The sequence below is a fragment of the Leopardus geoffroyi genome, chromosome B4, assembly GCF_018350155.1.
Source record: "Leopardus geoffroyi isolate Oge1 chromosome B4, O.geoffroyi_Oge1_pat1.0, whole genome shotgun sequence".
NCBI lineage: Eukaryota > Metazoa > Chordata > Mammalia > Carnivora > Felidae > Leopardus > Leopardus geoffroyi.
In genome coordinates, this window is record NC_059341.1 from 126952072 (window position 1) to 126974687 (window position 22616).

Consider the following 22616-nt stretch of genomic DNA (forward strand, 5'->3'; position numbering starts at 1 on the left):
CATTACTGTAGCTGAATACGTAACATGACCGCAAACAAGGGGAGGAAGGAAAGAATTTCAAAGAGACCGAAACCGCTAATCAAGAAAAAGAGGGAATTAAACCGGTGTTTGACAGTTCCCACCAAAGGGTGCTAGTTTCCCCGACTGTCAACCTGTCCGACCGGCCAAGGCTCGAGCAGGACAACCAGCTCTGATAGGAACAAAAAGGAGGCAGAGCAGACGCTTACACCCTCACCCTAACGGTCTCTTGGTCGCTAGCCGCTGGCCTCTGGCTGCCGCGGGACTCCCGTTTCCGGCCCTGACCGGACCACAGCTCCCAGCATGCCTTTGGCGGGAAGTCTTTTCCCGCTGGATGACTACTAATCCCGGCATGCCATTCGGTACTCCAGTAAATTAGATGGAAGAGTGGGATGACCCCAATGAGCGCAGGGAATTGTAGTCCACTTAGCTGCTGGCTTTTAGAGGGGCGGGGACGAGCCGGGTCGCTCTCGTCAGCTGAGGAGAATGATTCATAGAGGAGGGTCGGGAGAGAACAGTTCTGGCTGCGAAAGCCCACTTAAAAGGCTGGACTCTTCCGCGAGGGAGGGAGAGGCAGGAGAGTAAGCGAGGCCTCGGGCCTGACCTCGCCTCAGGCCGCTCGTCAGGCCTCCATCGAGTCCTGGGCCTTGTCGGGGGCGGCCGCGAGGCGCCGGTTGCTGGGGGACCGGTGACGTCGCGGGGTGAAAGTTGAGGGGCGGTGACGTCGGCCCTGCCCGGGCGGAGGCTGGCGGGTTGGAGGCAGGAGGGAGGGAGGGAAGGAGGGAAGGAAGGAAGCTGGGAACGAGCGAGCGAGCGGGGGCGCGAGGCGTTTACCTGGAGGCAGCGGCTTGGGCGCGCTGAGCGGCCGCGGCTCCCCCGCACCTGCGGCCATGGATGAGGAGCGCGCCCTCTACATCGTCCGGGCCGGCGAGGCGGGGGCTATCGAGCGGGTCCTGAGGGATTACAGCGATAAGGTAAAGCGCCCTGGCCCCGGGCGTGCGGTAGAGCACCCCCGGGCCGCCCTCGGGGCTTGCACATCGCATCCCTCCCAACCCCCCTCATTCCGGGGATGCGCGCTGCTCCCCCCAGAAAACGTTTCCGGCTTGGGCATGCGTGTTTGTGCCCCCAGCCTTTCCCGTGCGTGCATCCTGCATCCCCCTGCCCCCACTCTGGCGCCCACTCCTCTGATTCCGGCCCAGCCGACTGTCCCACGGTTCTCCCCCCAAGCACGCAAGTCACACCCCCAGAATCCGTAGATGTGCGTCTGTGCCCTGTGTCCCACTCTTGAATGCATGAATGCACGCGAGGCTTCCTCACCTGTATGGCATGAAAATCTGTGTTTCCGTGCTTAAACACGGCTCTTGATTAAGCATAAAACGCATCAGCCACGGTGGCAGTTCTTTCTATACCTGTAGCACTATATAGTTTTCAAAGCTTGAGGTCTCATATATGGTCTAACTTGATTCTCAGAGTGTTTACGGGGTAGAGGGTGTCATCCTCCCCATTTTATAGATGAGAAAACCGAGGTGCTAAGAACTGAAATCACGCCAAGGTCATGGGCATACTATGTTGTAAGTGGGGGGAGATTCAGACTCCTAGCAATAGCTATTCTTTGTATCGGGTTAACAGCTTTCCCATCCAGTATCTCATTTAATCTTGACAGCAGTCCTGTGAGGTTTTATCTCCTTTTGCAATTGAGATTCTGTATCAGTTAAGTAACTTGCCCAAGGTCATACTTGGGAGCTGGGACTCCAGCCTAGGTCTTCAAACCATTCATTGTTCTTTCCACTTTACAGCTCTGCAGTAAAAAGGTATCTTGTTGTAAATCCCAGCCACTTCTCTGAATGTTTCTCCAGGAACCGTTAGCTCTCCATTACTTTTTCTTGCAGGAATTTTACGTGGTCACTTCAAAAGGTAGCACACCACACCTTTATTCTTCCATTTAGAAGACTACTTTACAGGGATGACTGACCACTCACTTCTGTGAAAACACACTCAACACCAAGTCGTACCCTAGAGACAGCACCTTTCTTCCTTTGACTGACTTGTACTCCTAATTTCCGCTTCTGTGTTTGCTGTGTGCCCACCACTGCGCTTTATTACACTTTGTACGATTGACCTGCCAGGGTGCCAGTTCTGCTCTGGGTGGAGAAGATCCCAAAATAAGATACCTTCATTCCCATTGAACCTTCCCCAACAACCCTGTGAGGAAGTGGTGGTATTCCCCATTTCACAAATGACATTTAGGATAATGTTGCCGTTGAGAGATGGGGCTAAGATTCGAATCTCGGTTTTCTAATTGCTCTTTCTACAGTACTATGCTACTTTCTTTGGGAGTATGGATGGATGGATTCAGTTCTGTTCGTATCTTAGCTCCTTCACTTTCCTTTTTTTTTTTTATTTAAAAAAATTTTTTTAATGTTTATTTATTTTTGAGACAGAGAGAGACAGAGCATGAACAGGGGAGGGGCAGAGAGAGAGGGAGACACAGAATCTGAAATGGGCTCCAGGCTCTGAGCTGTCAGCACAGAGCCCGACGCGGGGCTCGAACTCACAGACCGTGAGATCATGACCTGAGCCGAAGTCGGACGCTTAACCGACTGAGCCACCCAGGCGCCCCATCTCCTTCACTTTCTAATATGCTTTATTGTTGCATATCTGCCTAATTTGGGAGAAATTCACTTGATACATGGGTGTTCATATTACGGAGATGATATTCATTTAACTTGATTTAAAAAAAGATCAGAGGCAGCTACAAACTAATGCTCAAAAGAAAGAAATAGTGTTGAATCAACTAGTATTTATTTTGCAGTTACTATATGCCAGATATCTAGCAATCAGTAGGAACTTTCTTCTTTCGGGACAGGAGGAGGAAAAACCTCTAACTGGATCTTACCACCTTCTTCAATATTTCTCCTTCCCTCCAAGACTAAACTGATTAGAACTCCAGATTTGCTTCCTTGAGTCTACCTCTTCCCCTCCTTGATCTCCCTCCAGGTTGCTTTCCGCACACCACTCCTGGCCAACTGCTATCAGAGCTTAAGTTCTGGACATCTCCAGCTCCCCTTTCACACTGGGAATGTTTTTAGAGTTGTAATGCCCAGTGTATATTATTTAAGATGCTATTCCTGAAGTACTTTTTGGGCCAAGCCTCAGAATGCTCTGACTTGATGCGAACCGGGTCAGTCAGCTCCTTCAGAAAAGAGCTCTCCTGTTTAATGCTGATTATGGTAGGGCTAGCATACCAAGAAAATAGCTGAGGTTCATGTTGTTGGTGGGGCTTTGCTCCTCAAGGCAAGAGAGACCTTGGAGGCAGATGAATAGGAAGGAAAAGTATGATTGCGGTGGTCTGGCAGTAAGAATGGGGAGGTGGAATTAAATTGCCCAGCTCTATGGGATATGGAGTCTGAGATCCTGAAAAAGTAGCTGAACACTGTGCGCTTCGTTTTTCTTACCTGGAAAAAATGGATTTGAGAAATGTTTAGAATGAGAGGTGATTGTGGGGCATTGAGGAGTCCAACCAAGAACAGAAATGAATCATGCACAGAGAAAGTGATTGGGTCATTGTTTAGGGGAGGAGGTTCTTTATGCTACTTTATTTCTCTAATAAAGCCGGAATTTGAGACAGTTCTAGAAATATGGTATACACATTTGAATAGGATATGTCAATATCTTGGACCATGTAAGAGGACTTTTTGCTTTCCACTTGGAGGTTGAGTTCTGACTCTTTGAGTTCGTTCCACAGATTTTTGCAGAGGAGCATGTTTAATGGCTCAAGATAGTGGAAAGAAGGTAGAATTTAGAGTCAGATAAATCTTGGTTCAAATCTGCCTTTTATTGGCTTTATGACTATGGATTTGTTATTTTAAGCCTGGGTCATGGCTTTCTTATCTGTAAAATAGGGATAATATTACCTAACTTATTATGCACCTTTAATTAACTGAAGTTTAATGCTGCACACTGAGCACAGGGCACCTAGGAGGCGTTTACTCAGTGAGTTATAGTTCTAATAGATCAAGGTACTCAAGACGTCTTGTGGCCATAGCCCAGGCTCTGGAGCCAGACTGCCTGACTCTGATCTTCAACTTAACCATCCGTGTAGCCTCAGACAAGTTAACTTTGCTGTGCCTCAATTTCCTTACCTGTCAAACAGGGACAATAATAGTACCTACATCATAGATTTGTTGTCAGGATTAAATGAGTTATATGTGTAAAGCCCTTGAAACAGTGCCTGGCACTGAAGAAGAACCCCTAACTTTAGAACAACAAAGGCCGGAATTAAACATGTAGCACTGAGTTGATTTAGCCTGATAAAAATAATTGGGGAGTATACTCCATAACTTCTCATTTTCCTTGACCCTTACATTTTCTAATGGGTAGCAAAATACCTTGTACCATGTTTAGAGCCACAGTTACCTATCTGGCTCCAGGTAACAACATCTAATTTCTGTGTTAAAGAGACTGTAATTTTCGAGCCTTCTTGCTTCATTCACTGACTCTTGTTATCCTGGGGAGAGGGAAGATCTACTATCCCAGGAAAAATTAAACTTGTCTGTTTCTCGAGGGCATAATACAAGTTGACCCAACATAGGAAAGTATTAAAAAACAAATAGGAAGAGTGGTTGATCTTTTCCATTTGTCTCAATTCACCTGTTAACCTTTATTGAGTGCTTGCTATGTACTATGTATTATTTGTCCTAAGCACTTTCACATATCATCACATCTAATCCTCTTATATTAAAACTTACGAGGGAGATAGAAGTATTCTCTTTTGCAAGGGGAATAGGAAATTGAGGTTCATAAAGACAAGGTGACTATGAGCTCAAGGGCACATAGCTAGAAGTGGGTTCATGTTGCCTTTACCCTGTCTATTCTGTGTTTTTGAGCACGGAAGAGCAAAAGGTGTTCAGGACCAGTACGTTACTTTCTTTGGTTACTGTTGGGTCCTAATCACCTCCATTCTAGTTATAGAATGAGCTGTTAATTATGGGAGGTATGTATTGTTCTAGTCTAGGCTGTCCAAGCTCCTCCTCCTCCTTCAGGGCCTGCTCTGATACAGATTTAATAGAGAGATTGGTTACCATCATTATGATTATCACAACAAACAGTGATCAAGGGCTCTGAGGTGTACAATATCTTAGTTCCTTGAATCACAAGTTATTTAGACTAGAAGGACTCTCAAAGGTAATTGGATCTATCCCCTTCAGTTAATAGGTGAAGAAACTGAGGCCTAGAGTCATCAACTATAATGATAGCCAGAGAGATGGCTTGATAGCCATAAAAGCCACCTGGGCATATAATTACCTTATAACAAGCTCCAACAGGATTTCGTTTTGGAAATGTGGCAAATTTATGGCCAAATTAAAGGGAAAAGTTATTTCAGATACAATCAGGTAGGTCTCCAAGAGTAGTCCTCATAAGAGAGGAAGATAACACTGATAGCAGTGAGGTCTTCATTTATGTGCTAGAAGAACCTGATTGATCGGGACCTAATATTGAGACAGTTCTAGAAATACAGTCTACACATTTGAATAGGGTATGTAAATATACTGGACCATGTAAGAAGAATTTTTGCTTTCCACTTTGGGGTTGAGTTCCGACTCTGAGCTCATTCCACACATTTTTGCAGAGGAGCATGTTTAGTGAGCTGTTCCTTTGTTATACCTTGTTCTTGTTTCCAGATTGAAATTCTATAACCTCAGTTACTGGTGGTTAGTTCTAGAAGTAACCTCTATTTGTGAAATACAGCACAACACGTACACACACACCACCCCGGTTAGGCTAATTCCCTTGTATCAGTACTTTTGAGTGTATCTTCTGAAATATGAAATAACTCCTAGTTCTCTAATAGGTATTTGGCCAGATGCCACATCATAGGCCATGCTATAATAACAATAGTGGCCACTTACTGAACACCTGCTATGTGCAAGGTGCCATACATAAAAGATAAGGAAACTCTGATAGATAGTAAAGTTGAATAACTTGACCAAGGTCACACTTTTAGTAAGCAGCTGGACTGGACTCAAACCCATTGCTGTCTGCCTCCTGAGCCTGAGCTTTTTAGAGCCTACTCATAGGATATAAAAACCTATGGGGAGGAGTCCTTGTGAGTCTGGTGTGTCACAGAGCTGTTCCTAAGTTTACTTGGTCTCTAAATTGAACAATGGTTTTACTCTTTAGTTTATATTTGACTTGTTGCTCCTGTTCATCTGGAAATTAAGCACATAAAGAAGGTGAGGTGGTTGACTGTTGGCTAGCAGTTCCATAAAGGTATTTATAGCCAGAAATGCTAGTTCCCCTTCCCTTCTCTTTCAGCCTTAGAAAGGAGAGAGAGTAAGGGTTAGAAGTACTGAATAGGTTAGGTATGATCTAAGTTGTATAAAAGAAACCAGCCTTAGAGAAGCCAACATCTTTGGATCCAAACAATCTTGGGGGGTTGAGCTTCTGAATAGATTGGCACATTCAAAATTCAATTTGTATTGCCTCACATGCCAGTATATTTTCTAATTAAATTAAGCCCTCATGCTAGTTAGGGCTTTTGAAAGCTTTTCTTTCTTTTCTTTTCTTTTCTTTTCTTTTCTTTTCTTTTCTTTTCTTTTCTTTTCTTTTCTTTTCTTTTCCTCTTTCTTTCTTTCTTTCTTTCTTTCTTTCTTTCTTTCTTTCTTTCTTTCTTTCTTTTCTTTCTTTTTGTAACGTTGTGGTTTTATGAGAGGATCAGCCTTGCATTTAAAAGCAACAGAAAATTTAGTCCTTGGTACTATTCAGAATTTTCACCATGAGGGGCGCCTGGGTGGCTCAGTCGGTTAAGCGTCCGACTTCGGCTCAGGTCATGATCTCACGGTCCGTGAGTTCGAGCCCCGCGTCGGGCTCTCTGCTGACAGCTCAGAGCCTGGAGCCTGTTTCTGATTCTGTGTCTCCCTCTCTCTCTGACTCTCCCCTGCTCGTGCTCTGTCTCTCTCTGTCTCAAAAATAAATAAACATTTAAATCTTTAAAAAAAAAATTTTTCACCATGAAAGATTAATTCTACGTAGAAACTGTTTAAAAGATATTTTTATAACTTAATGAAGATCTTTCCAAAAGATGATTTATTTCTCTATGCCTTTATCATAGATGCCAGAAAAAGTTGAGGAGAACCACTGTATTGGCGACTAGGTTCATTTATTGCAGATAATTTATGGAATTAATATTTCACATATAATGGCAAAAAAGCCATAGCTTTTTTGGTTTCTAAGTGCAATTTATTTTCATTTGTATTGGACTTTTACTAAGCTTCAGTTTACAACCTTAGCCTGATGTCTGTTGTTTCTTTATCTTTTATCTAGAGTTAGTTTTTACTAAACCTCATGTCTATAAATTCCCCAGTTATAGCCTTCAGATTTACAACTTGTTCTTCCTTTTTTCTTTCTTTCTTTCCTTGTTCATTCATTGGTTTATCTTTTATTTTTAATATTTCCCTTTTAATTATAAAAATACTGCACCAACAATGATTTTGTCAAAAAAAAAATCACCAGATATTCCACTGTACAGTTGCTTTTATTATTTTTTTAAGGTTTATTTATTTTGAGAGAGAGAGCACGCATGCGTGTGCATAAGCAGGGAGAGACAGAGAGAGAAGGAGAGAGGGAATCTGAAGCAGGCTGCGTGCTGTCAGCGAGGAGCCCAATGTAGGACTTGATCTCACTGTGAGATCATGACCTGAGCTGAAATCCAGAGTCAGACGCTTCACTGACTGAGCCACTCAAGTGCCCCCAGTTGCTTTTATTTTTGCATTTCAACACTCAAGCCTTTAATGCATCCATATACATATGTAGGTACTGTCATTGTAGACATCTAGCTTGGTGTTTTACTATTTTTCCACTGATGCCATTATAAGTAATTTTCCATGTTGTTAACAGAGATTTTTAGCCTTTTTTTTTTGCAATATAATATTTTATCAGGTGGATGCACAGCAGTTTATTTCATCAGTCTCCTGTTGTTAGATATTCAGTTGTCTCTTTCTTCCATAATATTAGATAACACTGCAGTGAATATGCTTACATATATGACTTTACTCTCCTTCTGGATGATTTCATTAAGATAAATTCCTACAAGTAGAAGTTCTGAGTGAAAGGATGTGAATATCTTCATGTTTTCTTGTATGTGTTGCCAAATTACTTTCCCTTTTAAAGTTTATGTCAGTTTATACTGCTGCCAGCAATTTTGCACCTGGATTATTGATGCCCATTTCTTAGAAGGCTTTATGACCTCAGTCTTGCTCTCTCCTTTGATCTGGCCTGAAAGCAACAGCCCAAAATATTCTCCCAGAATGCTCTACTGTTCACACCTACCTCTGTCTTCCTTGGTTGCCTATCACCTGTCTGCCAGTTTAGGTATAAATTTTTAAATCCAAGCCATCTAACCACCTAACATCATCTATTTTAATTGTTTTGCAAACCATATGTGAAGCAGCCTCTCTTCAGTTTCTTCAAACAACCCTTCTTTCTTACCTCAGTCTTCCCTCTGACCATTTCTTACATTCAGAACCACTTCTCTGTCAGCATTTCTCCATCTCACTTAATTTCAAAAATTGCTTCTTCTGCAAAGCTGACGACACAGAACCACCTGTAATGATGATATCTTTAGTACTTTGTGTACTTAACTCCTGATGAGTTGCTAATAAATGTCAGTGTGACCAATGAGAAAAATACAAAAACAAACAAACAGACAAAACAAAGATGTTCAGTGGAGATTGCTTTTAAAGGAAAACTCAAGATTCATAAGAGCACTAGGTTCCCCTGAATAAAACTTGAGAAAAGAATGAGAAATTTTGTGCTCAATTTTTGGGTCCTATCACTGTTTCTGTGGCTGTGGGCAAGTCAACTTACTCCATCCTCTGTTTAAGCTACAGAGTGGAAAATACAGTGTTGCCAATCATCTCAGGAGAGTCATGACACTTTCTTCGCTTCTGGTTATTTTTTTCCTCAATATCATTGGCGTCATAATCATTATAATCCTAATATTTACTGAATGTTTACTATGTGCCAGGCACTGAGATGGTATATATATATGCCTTTGCTGTTTTAACCCTAACAGCAGCTCAGAGAACTAGGTATCCCCTCTATTCACATGAGAAATCCATTGATAGAGATTTTGTTACTTGCTCTGCTAGTTAGTGGTAGAGCCATAATTTAAACCTTAATTCTTACAGAATTACTTTTCTGAAATACCAGTCTATCAAATCTCTTCCCTGTCTACAATTCCCTGATCATTTCTTAGTGCATATGAAAAAGAAAGTACAAACTCAGCAACATTGGAAGACCCTTCCAAATTTCTGTCCAGTTTACTTTTCCATTCTCTTCTTTCTCTACTCTCCCATCCCCTCACATGTCCTATATTTCACTCTGGCAGAGCTGTTTATTTCACAAATATATCATACCATTTCACACATCTGAGTCTTTGTTTCTGTCTCTAGAGTGCTTTCCATTTGCCTCCTGGAAAACTCCTATTCATCCCCCAAGGTCCGGTTCAGATGCTCTGTACTCTATGCAAAGCATTCCAGATTTTCCTGGGTAGAGTTAGTGGCTTGGTACTCTATGTTCTTTTGTCTGTTTTTCTGTTGTAGTCTTTCACACTGCTTTATAATTATTTGCTTACATGCCTATCTCTCTTGCTTCAATACGAGTGTTGAAAAAGGATATGGAAAGGCAAGATTTTTACAAAGATACCTTTTAAATATAGCTGCAATTAAAACTCTATGTATTTAAAATGACATTGTTTCCCTTTTTCCCCCTCCCTCAGCATAGGGCTACTTTCAAATTTGAATCAACAGATGAAGATAAAAGAAAGGTAAGCCTTGGTGTTACCGTGTGTGGGGGGGGGGGTATGTGTGTGTTTCATTCATGGACTTTCTAAACAGTGAACTTGTTTTTATCTGATGATTGTTTAGTTTTTGGTTTCCTTTCAGTTTGTTTTTAGGAACTGAGAAAAAGACAAGTACCAAGGTTAGTATGGATTACACACAACTTTCTCCTGTTCCATCTCCACAGGACCATTATGCTTGCATAAATGAGGGGAATGGGAACAGTTCAAAGGGGACTCTCTCCATATCTTCTCACCTCCAGAGCTTGACTTTATTTGGTAATAGACCTATAGATTGCCCAAAACGTGTTGTTGATGTTGTGAAACTTGGCTTTGGCTTAAGTTTTGGGAAAGCAGCTGTTGATGCTGCTGCCCCTCAACTACACGTTGTTCCCTGTACTGGCAGTTATTTGTGTTGTCAGCAATTGTCTCGGTCACTGACTTAACAGGCATAGAGAAAAACGGGAGTCAAGAGACTTGCCAGTAGATGAGTTATTATAAGAAAGGGTGCACCTGAGATATGGTCATATAATGCCATGTTTGCCGGTTGGGGTTGCCTGTGGTTGCTTTACTTAGCTGATTAGAGCATGATGCTAAAGGAGAAGGCTACCAATTCCCCACGAGCATTTTGCTTAGCCCCATACATCTATCCCTGACCTTACAAATGTCAAGACCCAAGTGAGAGGGCATGATTGAGTGTAAACCTATCGCTGCTGCTGAAAAAATAGCTTAAATCCAGTACTTTGTTGGAAGTGGTTTGATAATACCTTGAAATCATCCCTTTATTTACCTCCACCCCTACCTAATGTCTGCATTTTGCTCATTTTACCTCTTAAGATTCCTTTAGTACACTCTCTCCTTAATCCCCGCCCTAATGCAAGCCTTCGTCTGAGTTCTGTACCAGTTTCCTAATCGTTCTTTTTCCAGTTATATGCCCTTTCAGTCCATTGTCCATAATTCTAAAACAATATGATCTTGTCATTCCCATCCTTAAAACTCTTGAGTGACTTCCTTTGCCTAGAGAATAAGGTCAAGTATCTTAACATAGTATACTACATGTGCAGTGATCTGATCTCTGCCCACTTTTGCAGCCTATTGCTTACTATTCTGTTGTATTTTGTGCTTTAGCAATATGCTTCAGCTGTATATACATACACATCCCTTCTGTTTCTTACTTCCTAACTTTGTATATGTTGTTTTCTACCTAGAATGCCCTCTCCTTCTTGTTTACCTCTTCCTCTTTTTACCTGGTTAATTCTTACTCAGCTCTAGGAGCACCTCCTTCAGGAAGCCTCCTCTAGCATTCTGTCAGGGCGAAGTACCTCTCCAGTGTTCCCATAAAATTCTATGTATATCTCTAATACTATACTTATATGTTGTCTCTTAATTATGTATTGACATTTCTCATTGTTACACCCTGCAAACTCTAATGATAGATACTGTTATATATCTTTATATCCTTGACATCTAGAGTGCCCAGCACATAATAGGTACTCAAAAAGTATTTATTGAATGAGTGACATGGGGTATAAACTTTGGAGGTTAAACATTTTCTTTTGGATTTGAACAATGTAAACAAGACTAGAGTACATTGTAGAATGGATTCTCAACTAGAGATACGCTGTTCGGAGAGCGTTTTCAAGATAGGCCTACTCAGGCCTGACTCCTTATCTCCTAAGTCAGAATTTGGGAGGTGGAATCCAGGCATGTATATTTTTATAAATGATCTTCAGGATATAAGTACTCACATTTGGTGGCAGTGCAAAATGGCCACAATCCCTATGGAACAGAAACTGGCACTATCTACCAAAATTATAGATGCATTTTGCCCTTTGACCAAGCAATGTCACTTTTAGAAATCTATTTTGTGGATAGGTAGAACCAGGTAAGCAAAGCTTCATTGAAGCACTATACATAATAGCAAATGATTAGAAGCAAACAAGTCTCCAGAAATCAGGGAGTATTTGAAGAACTAGGGTGCATCTGCATAATGGAATATTATGATGTAGGAAAGAGAGGAAGAAGGGGAGGGGGAGAAGGAGAGAGACAGGTATGTGTTAATGGGACAGAGAGTTAAGTGGGGGAAAAAAGCAAGGTGTTAACCTATTTTTTTACACACTCATGATAGGTATTCAGGTGAGGGAGGCAGCTACTATTTTGATTTTATTTGAGAGAATCCATACTATATCTGTTGATTCATTGTGTCTTGGGGCTCTGACACTAGAATCTTTGATAGTACTTTTACTGGTCTAAATAAGTACATTAGGTGGTGCTTGGGTGGCTCAGTCATTAAGCATCCAACTCTTGATTTCAGCTCAGGTTACGATCTCAGGGTCTGTGAGATTGAGCCCCTAGTCAGGCTCTGTGCTGACAGTGTGGAGCCTGCTTGGGATTCTCTCTCTCCCTGTCTCTCAGCCCCTCCCCTTCCTGTGCACATCAAGGGGAGGGGTGTGGGGAACCATCTCAAAATAAATAAACTTTAAAAATAAATAAGTAAGTAAGTACATTCGGGTCATGATTTTGCAGTCGCGAGATGGATCCCCGTTTAGGGCTCTGTGCTGACAGCTCAGAGCCTGGAGCCTGCTTCAGATTCTGTGTCTCCCTCTCTCTCTCTGCCCCTCCCCCACACATGTGCTCACTCTCTCTCAAAAATAAATAAACATTAAAAAAAATTTTTTTTAATCCAATTAGGGACCTAGCTAGCTATGGCAAAGCGTAGGTAAAGAAAATCATTTTAGTCTCCAAGGGTTAAAATCATTAGTGACTTTTTCATGTCTAAGGCCCTAAAAACTTGAAATGCTCTAAAGGATCCACATCCTAACAGCTTTTTAGGTTCTCAGTGTAGAGAGACATAGACTAGTAGGCATGCCTCCACATTAACCCTGGAGGAACTCAAGTTACTGTCCAGTTTGTTTTGCTGCCCTAGTTCTCTTTTCCTCTTTCCTAAGCATGTCTCTGGAGCCTTCTGCCAACAGCTTTTTGGTAATAGCAGCATGCCTTTCGATAAACTACAGGTGCTGTCTTCCTGCAAAACCCAATACCTTTCGTCTGAAAACTTTTATGACAACTTAGAAGTAAATGTAAGGGAACAGACAGAGCCTCTCAAAAAATAAAACTTGGTTATAATGAGCTTTTTAAGAAATGGTTATATATTAATGATCCTTAGACTTAATTGCTAACACTTATGTAGTGTTTGCATTTTTACAAAGATTTGCTTTGCAACAGTAATGCACTAATGCTGTAAGTATGGTGTGAATATCACCATCCCTATTTTATGGATAAGAAAACTGGGGCTTACATTAATGACATCTTGCTAACACTCTCGTGACTAGTAAGTAGTGGATCCTCAAATAGAGAATAGATTTTCTGACTGTATATTTCAGAAGGTTTGAAATTATGACTCAATACCTTGTTTTATCTCTTATTTAATTCTTTGAGACACCATTTAGGCAACTAGACTTAAATTGGAAAGTAGCAAAGAAAATTAGCAAAAGGGAGTGCTTAAGATTTTCCAGAGAAGTAAAGTCAGATACAACTGTTATATTTTACATATAATGTAAATAGTTCCAGGTGCATGTGGATCATTGTATATTTGGTTATAAGCATCTGTACTTATTGAAGTATTTGCATTCCTTCCTCTACCTCTAGGCTGTGGTTGTTTATTTGCACATAAACAAATATATCAATCATGCAAATAGGTAGGATAGGGGGAAGTATGATGAATAATCTGAAATTTACATCAGAGGAAATGAAAGCTCTTATACTGGCTTCTAAAACACAACTGATCTCAAGTCCAATAGAGTGCTAATTGCAATAAATGTTGAAAAATACATGTCATAAAATGAGTTAAAGAATTGCAGCTCTTTTACCTGAAAGATAAGAATACAGCTATATCAAATATGGAAAACCTCAGTTGTTGTTTGAGATAAATCTTTGTGTAGGGGCGCCTGGGTGGCGCAGTTGGTTAAGCGTCTGACTTCAGCCAGGTCACGATCTTGCGGTCCGTGAGTTCGAGCCCCGCATCAGGCTCTGGGCTGATGGCTCAGAGCCTGGAGCCTGTTTCCGATTCTGTGTCTCCCTCTCTCTCTGCCCCTCCCCCGTTCATGCTCTGTCTCTCTCTGTCCCAAAAATAAATAAACGTTGAAAAAAAAAATTAAAAAAAAAAAAACTCTTTGTGTATATAGTGATTTTCCTTAAAAGAGTGAAGTTGAAAATAGCCAAATTTCAAGCATTTATGTCATTAGCTTTAAATTCACACAGATAAGCCCATTTTCTATAATGGCAGAGGATAATTGCTGAGTTGAGAACTCTTTGAGAACAAGAACTCTGGCTTAGTTTTGTTTATATTTTCAGCCCCCAACACTGCATGTGGCATAAAATAGGCACCTATAGTAAACACCTGTTAAATAAATGGAGGGAACTTGGAGATTGAGTGGAGGCCATAATTCCCATTACTTGTAAAATATTGTTTGACTTTGAATTTGATATTCTCCTAATTATACAGCAGAATCTCAATGTAATGTTTAACGTGAAAAAAAATGGATATAAAAGTATTTATACAGGATGATCACAGTCATGCAAAAGTAATAAAAACTGTTCAAAGAAAAATGACTATAAAGAAATTTGCTAAATGGTGGCTATCTGATTTTTCTTTCCCTATTCTGTATTTTAAACTTTTTTCTTGTTTATTGTAGATGACATTTTTCTTTCCCTATTCTGTATTTTAAACTTTTCTATTATAGATTATAATGATTTAATAACATGATAATTATACGAGCGCCTGAGTGGCTCAGTTGGTTAAGTTAAGTATCTGACTTCGTTTCTTGTCATGATCTTGCAGTCTGTGGGTTCAAGCCCCGTGTCAGACTCTTTGCTGACAGCTCAGAGCCTGGAGCCTGCTTCAGATTCTGTGTCTCCCTCTCTCTCTGCCCCTCACCTGCTCACACTCTGTCTCTCTTTCAAAAATAAACAAACATTTAAAAAAATAGATGTTATTAAATATAAATAAAATATAAAATATGTTATAATTATATAACATATGTTATATATCTTTCTATAGTAATGTGATTAGTGGCATAAGCAAAGACCAATAGATACTTTTTTCAAAATCATTTATTTTCTATAAAATTGAGCATTCTTGATTATCTTATATATTCCTTTGGAGGGGAACATAAAAAAATGTTACTGGTTTGGAAATAATATTGCTTGTGGAGCCAGTTTATGGTATGAAATAAATTTATATGAACATGAAAGTTCATTCCATCATTTGAGATTTTCTTCTTTTTATTTCACCCACCCCAGACTTGGATGTACTTAGCATATTAGTAGACATCTCTGTAGTCTACAAATAATTTTTCAATAATTCCTGTGTGCCAAGTCCTGTGTTAGACTTTGGTTGCTAAATTGGCTATTTGCCTATGGTGTGTGGTTTGGCACTTTCTCAGCTACAGATGCATGCTGAAGATTGCCATTGTAGACGCTAGAAAATGAGCAGGTAAATTTCCATATTAGAGTCCCCTAAGGAAGATGTACCAAGATAGAACCAGCAGTTCTATACTGTGAATCCCTGCTTAGGAATAGCTCAAGACATGGATGCTTGTTCGGAAAGCCCTTTACACTTATTTTAGTTACTTGAAATTGTTAAACTCCCCAGTTTTCACTAAAGCAGAATGAGCTTTGTATGCCCTGTAAATTTGACTCAAATTTTGATGTCTCACCTTAGGGAATACTTTGATACATGATGCAAGCACAGTTCTTATTTAGAAGACAGTAACTTTAAAGGTAATCATTTTCAACATCTTGATTTCTTTAAAACTCTCTCACACACACAACCAAAAGTATCCTAAACCTTTTACTTTTCAAAGTTCCTGTCCAGCTGGAATCTGGCATAAAACTTTACTAGAAGGGCTGAATTGTATCATAGACCAGGGTGAATGCCTCATAGTAGTTCAAAATAATTGAAACGTCTTTTCAGACTCCTTTTTTTATTTTAGATGTTTGCCAAGGTATTGAAAGACTAAATGTAGGGAGAAAGAACAAAACAGCTCTTCTGACTTAGCAAGCCGTAGATGTGGCAGCCCATACATGATCTTTGGATCATTTTTTGAGATTTATTTCTCAGAATAATAATAATGTCTCCAATTTGTACTTAAGAGTTTCAGATTCATTTTCTCTTACCAGAAAAACTCATCCAGAAGTTCCACTTCCAGTGATGACAGTGTGAGGAGTTCTACAGACCTGTTTCCCACTAAAATGGGTGACTATTATTTTTTTAAAAACAACCATTTAAAGTCCCTGGAAATAGTCCACAGAGCATAGTCATTGAAGAAATATTCAAGAAAATTTACTAAAACTTAGTAAGAAAAGTGAAAGTCTGTGGTATTTAAACTGAGACCTGCTCCCTCCCTTCCTCCTATTAGCTGAGCAAGATGGAAACTGTCCTCTAAACTGATGCATTCAAGAATATAGAGCTCCCTCTTTCCTCTTTTTTCAGGTAGAAGGCTGTCTTCCCAGTAGAGATGTACGATTAACATTTCTCATCCTGCCCCTGCTACCTGTTGCTGAGACTAAATTCTAGGTGAGGGCAGCTGAGAGGTAGGGTCCCCCCTCCTTTAACCCGGCCCACACTCACGGGACAGAGTCTATACAATGGATATGGCACCACTCAAAATAGAGGAGCCCCATTTGCCCTTGGCCTTGGCTTGTGGGATGTAGATTCTACTCTGGGAGAGGCAAGCTGAGGATATCTGGGGTTGCTGCTCCCCTATCCCCTCAAATCAGCTCCCAAGGAGGTGTCACCCAGGGAAAAGCATGACATTGTCTTTGTCCCGGCATCAGAACCAGGACTCCAAAATTTTACCCAGAGGAACAAGCAGATCTTATAACAGAGATCTCTGAATCTCTCCCCAAAGGAACCAACATCATTTGCAACAGAGTGTGAAGTTCATGCCTGAGGGTGCGGGTTGTGGAGAAAGGAGGAATTGGAGGGAGATTGATAGATTCATTGGACATATAGGCTAGCCAGAAGATGGGCTAGTTTTCTAGAGAGAAAAGGAGAAAGAAACAGCTGGGAGGAACCCTCCTGTGGTTAGAACAAACCTTAAATACTGACCTCAGAGACTATCCCTTCAAAGGAGCCCTAATAGATTGGTTCAGTTTGTGGAACAATTTATGCCCAGGACATTGTTGAAGACAGTATATCAATCAGCTGGTAGTTAGTGGAACTTAGCCAGCTGGGTGTGGTCAGGAAAAAGAAGGTCAAAGAGAGGCCAGCCAAAGCCACTGTCGTTTTAGGATGACTGTGGCATAACCAAGGGTGAGCCCCCTGAAGAGGAACATCTGTAGAGAAGGAGGGGAAGAATATACTGAACTAAAGTAATTCATCCAGTCATGGAGTAAATAAGCAAATAGCAATAGCAAGTTTTGAAGGGTATGGGCAGTATCCAGGGTTGCTACTATATATTATATAAAATGTCATTTCCAAGAAAAATATGAGACGTGAAGAAACAGGAAAGAATGACCTACACACTGGGGAAAAAGCAGGTGACAGAAACTGTGAGAATGACCAGTTGTTGAGTTTAATAGACAAAGACTTAAAAGTAGCCATTATATTCAGAGAACTAAAGGAAGCCGTGATTTCAAAATAATGCAAGGGTTGATAACAATGTCCCATCAAATGAAGAATATGAGTAGAAAGATAGAAACTGTTAAAAGGAAAAAGAAGAACCAAATGGAAATTTGGGAGTTGAAAGGTAAAATAAAATACAATAACTGCAATAAAAATTCACTAATGGGGCTCAACATTTGAGTGAGACTGTCAGAAGAAAGAATAATTTGGTGATTATATCAATAGAGAGTACACAAGGTAAACAGAGAAAAAATAGTAAGGAAAAGTAAAGCAAGATTCAGAGATATATGGGACACCATGAATGTACCAACAGATATATGATGGAAGTACCAGGAGAGGAGAGGAGAGAAGAGAATGAAGAAAAAATGTTAAAAGAAATGATGGCTGAAAACTTCGCAAATTTATTGGAAAACAACCTACACATCCAGGAAGCTTAATAATTCTGAGCAGGATAAAGTTAAAGAGATCCACAAACAGGTACATCATACTAAAAATGCTAAAAGCCAAAGACAAGGAGAAAATCTTGCAAGCAACAAGAGAAAAAGGACTCATCATTTACAAGGGAACCTCTACAAAACATACAGCTGACTTCTCAAAAACCTGTAGGCCAGAGGCAGTGGGATAACTTATTCAAATAGCTCAAATTAGAAACTCAACCAAGAATTCTATTACCAACAGAGCTTTCTTTTAATAATGCAAGGGAGATAAAGACATTTCCAGATAAATGAAAAACTGAAAGAATTTGTTCCAGACCTACCTTACAAGAATACCAAAAGTGCTTTAGATTGAAAACAGGTGATCCCAAACTGCAATTTGAATTTACAAAAAGCACTGGTAAAGGTAATTATGTAATTGTAAAAGACAATATAAGTGCATATATTTCTCCTTTCTTAACTGATTTTAAAAGCATTTATATAAAAAAATATGTGTGTATGTATATATGTGTATATATACACATATGATGTATTGTTGAGCCAATAACATACAGAAATGTAACACATTTGCCAAAAAAGCACAAAGGTGGATGAGAACAAAGCTGTATTAGACTAAGGAAATGACTCTAGATAGTAATTCAGATCCTTAAGAACAAATCAAGAGAAGCAGAAATTATAAGTAATAAAGCTAATGTAACAAAAGCTATAAGTATATGCTCGTTTTCCTTTCTCCCCAGAGTGTTTAAGAGACAAGATTATATAAAGTAGTAATAGTTATCTTAACATATTGTTGGGTTTGCAACATTCATACATATATATAACAATAATGCCACAAAAAGAGGAAAGGAATAGCATCATATAGAAATAATGTTTCTGTATCTCATTGGAATTAAGTTAATCCGGAGCTGATTCTGATAAGATGTGTATGATAACTAAGCCCTTGAGAACAACTAAGGAAATTCTGACTCAAATAACTCAGTTTTTAGGAAAACCACAAAGGATTGTTCAAGGAAGTCGAATAAAATCTAAATAAATGAGAAGACATCTCATGCCCATGGTTTGGAAGACTGACTTTTGCTAAAATGGCAGTACTTCCCATATTGATCTACAGATTTAATGCATTACCTTTAGAATCCCAGGTAGCTTCTTTGTAGAAATTGACAAGCCAATTCTAAAATTCATATGGAATTGAAAGGGATTCAGAATAGCCAGAATAATCTTGAACAAACTTGGCTTACAATTCCCGTTTTCAAAATATACTACCAAGCAACAGTATTCAAGACACTGTAGTACTGGCATGAGGATAGATTAAATATAAATATATGTATATAGAGGTGTATTTTTGACAACGGTGCCAAGATTCTTGTCAAAAAGGGTCTAATTTTTGCCAAAGGTGCCAAGACCATTCAGTGAGGAAAGAACAGTCATTTAACAAATGATGCTGTGACAGCTAGTTAGTCCCATATAAAAGAATGTAGTTAAACCTTTGCCTCACACTGTATACAAAAGTTAACTCATTAGAGGTGCCTGGGTGACTCAATTGGTTGAGCCTCCAACTCTGGATTTCTGTTCAGGTCATGATCTCATAGTTGTGAGATTGAGCTCTATTTCGGTCCCAGCACTGGGCGTGGAGCCTGCTTGGGATTCTCTCTCCTCCCCTCTCTCTGTCCCTCCCTTTTTCTCTCTCTCAAAATAAATACATAAATGTTAAAAGAAAAAAAAAAAAGAAAGTGAAAAGACAACCTACAGGATGGGAGATAATATTTTCAAATCCTATTTCCGGTAAAAGACTTCTATCTAGACTATATAAAGAACTCAATAATAAAAAGACAACCCAATTCATAATGGGCAAAGGATCTAAATACACATTTTCCCAAAGATTTACAATTGCCAGTAAACACATGAAATAACTTGACATCATTAATCATTAGGGAAATGCAAATTAAAGCCACAGTGAGATTAAAGTTCACACTCACTGGTATGGCTAGAATAAAAAAAACAGATAATAACAAGTATTGGCAAGGATGTGGAGAAATCAGAATGCTCATACCTTACTGGTGGGAATGTAAAATTGTGCAACCATTTTGGAAAACAGTCTGGCAGTTCCTCAAAAGGTTGAACTCAGCAATTGTACTCCTAGGTATCTACACTAAAGAAATGAAGATATATGTCTACACAAAAACTCATATGTGAATGTTTACAGTAGCATTATTCATAATAGCCAAAAGGTATAAACAACTCAAATATCTATTGATTTATGAATGAATAAACAAAACGTGTTAACTATACAATGAAATATTATTCTGCCGAAAATTAAAGAATAAAGAAATTGATAAGTGCTACAACATGGATAAACCTTGAACCCATTACGCTAAGTGAAAGAAGCCAGACACAAAGGCCACATAATATATGATTCCATTTATATGAAATGTCTAAAATAGATCCGAAGAAACAGAGAGTAGATTAGTTGTTACCTAGGGGCTAGTGGGAGAGGGGAATGGGGAGTTGCTACTAATGAGTATTGGATTTTTTGGGGGTGGGTAATGAGAATGTTCTAAAATTAGACAGTGTGACTATACTAAAAACCAATGAGTATACGCTTTTAACAGGGTGAACTTTATGATACATGAATTATATCTCAGTAAAGCTTGTTAGTAAATACAATAGGTAACATACACTACGTGTCCGTCATCATTCCAAGCAGTGTATGAAATATTAACACGTTTAATCCTCACAACAAGTCTATATAGTAGGTACTGTGGTTTTGCTTTACAGATGAGGAAACTAAGGCATACAGGAAATAACTTGCCTAAACTAGTGAAGTCTAAGGCTATGATTCAAGCCCATGCAGTCTGGCTCCAAACCCCTGTTCACCATACTGCCATTTATTAATAATTGAATCAACCTGTTGTACAGCTTATGAATTGATTGTATTCAGTTTATGATTTTAGGCATCTAAAGTTTGAGATTTGATGCAGAGCATAAACAAAGCTTTGACACTGAGCTAATTATCAGCATGGACAGTAAACAGAAGAGCATGCTTTGCAGTGTGACTACATAGGATAGCCAGTGAGGATATGTAGTGTCAGCTCTCCATAAGCAGTGCAGTACTTGACCATAGGAGTTAGTTAGGCATGTTGCAGATTTTTTTTTTTTTTTGGATTCCTATGATTATTATGATTATTTATTTTTTGCCAAAAATGTACGGTTTCTTTTTCTCAGCATTTAGCTCTTCCTTACAAAATTTGATCATGTACTAAGGAAAAGGGAGAACATGTATGTATATCTTTGACTAATTAAACTCTTATCTTAGGGACATGGAAGAGTTACTGTCTGTACAGACATCTCTAATGTTCCCAACTTCCCCATTTATAGATGAAAAACTGAGAAGTTGACTTGCCCAAAGTCACAATTAATGAATGGAAGAGCTAGGACTCAACCCAGGGCCTCTGTCTCTTTCTCTGCCTTCAGGGATCATATTTGCAGGAAATTCACAGGGAACTCACAGTGTAGTAAAGGGCACCAAGTATCTTCCAGTATAGTGATTCCTTCTAACATATCTTGCACAAAGGGACATCACACTCTGAAATACTTTCAGTAATGGGAAGCTCACAGCAGCCACTCTGTTGTCAGATAGCTTTAATTAGAAAGCTTTTACGTGTATGAACTCCTTTAAGTCGGCTTTGGTTGATCCTCTTACCTTACCCATATCCCTCTCTGTCTCTACCTTTGTCCACTGTTTTGCTTGTCTTCCTACTTCCTTTCTGCCACTCCATCTCTATCATTTCCTCCCCCCCCCCCCCTTATTGCCTAACACTCATATTTATCAAAAAGCTTTCTCTGGCTGAATTCTCTGTAGTTTATTTCTTCAGTCTCTTAATATAACTTTAAATTGCTATACATTGAAATACACTTACATTCCTTATTCATTCATTTTACATGTTCAGTCTTCCTAATATTATAAATAACTTGAGTCATGTGCTTTTTAACTCCCCAACCCAAAATAGACTTCTTGTCACTTAGAATTTATTTCTCTTGAATAATTTGCATGTACTTGAATTTTAAGTTGGGAACATTTTGAGTTGTGTGCCTGTATAGGGGCTGAGCACACAAGTGCTAAGTAATGGGTACTATAGATTCCAAGTGAACATCATAGAATTGATAAAATTAATACATAATTGCAATGATATTTTTATAGCATCAGCATTTTCCTTTTTCAAGTGGCTTTGCCATTAAAACACATACAAATAAAAATTTCCTAGCCGTATTGTGCCTATGTAGAGTATGCCTGTTAATGTTTCTTGATCTGTTTGTCCATCTGGCCATCTTTATGATGTAAGATGCATTAGCCTCTACTCTATCCCAAGCTAAAGATTTTTAAATATATAATCTCACTTAATATTTATAAGCCCTAAATGTTATTCCTATTTTTAGAGATGAGGAAATGAGACACAAGTGATTTCAAGAAATTTGCCCAAGATCACATAACCACAAGGGGCAAAGCTAGTGCTTAAAGCCAGGTGCTTTTCTCACTTCAATTGTACAGTCCTCAATAAGTAACATATAAAGTGAATTACATCTTACAATATGTTTTTTTCAGATGCTCTCTATATTAAATAATTAAAATAACCCTGTGACACAGGTATATTTCTATCTTACATATGAGGAAATTTAGCCTCAGATAGATTAAGAAAATTGC

General features: G+C 39.3%; 1 protein-coding gene across 9 annotated transcripts in view; it reads left to right on the plus strand.

Moving 5' to 3' along the window:
* Window positions 1-431: 431 nt before the first annotated feature.
* The window catches only part of RIC8B (RIC8 guanine nucleotide exchange factor B), a 106669-nt gene continuing 84484 nt past the window's right edge, over window positions 432-22616 (plus strand). For 7 of the 9 annotated variants that reach the window (XR_006709276.1, XR_006709278.1, XR_006709279.1 and 4 more), the window contains exons 1-2: window positions 432-992; window positions 9797-9844. Coding sequence is in view for 4 of the 9 variants with exons in the window: in XM_045465602.1 (XP_045321558.1) it covers window positions 909-992; window positions 9797-9844 (132 nt within the window). In the remaining 5 variants the exon portion in view is untranslated. The remainder of the gene's footprint in view (window positions 993-9796; window positions 9845-22616) is intronic. The other 2 variants (XM_045465601.1, XM_045465604.1) reach the window with 2 other exon arrangements.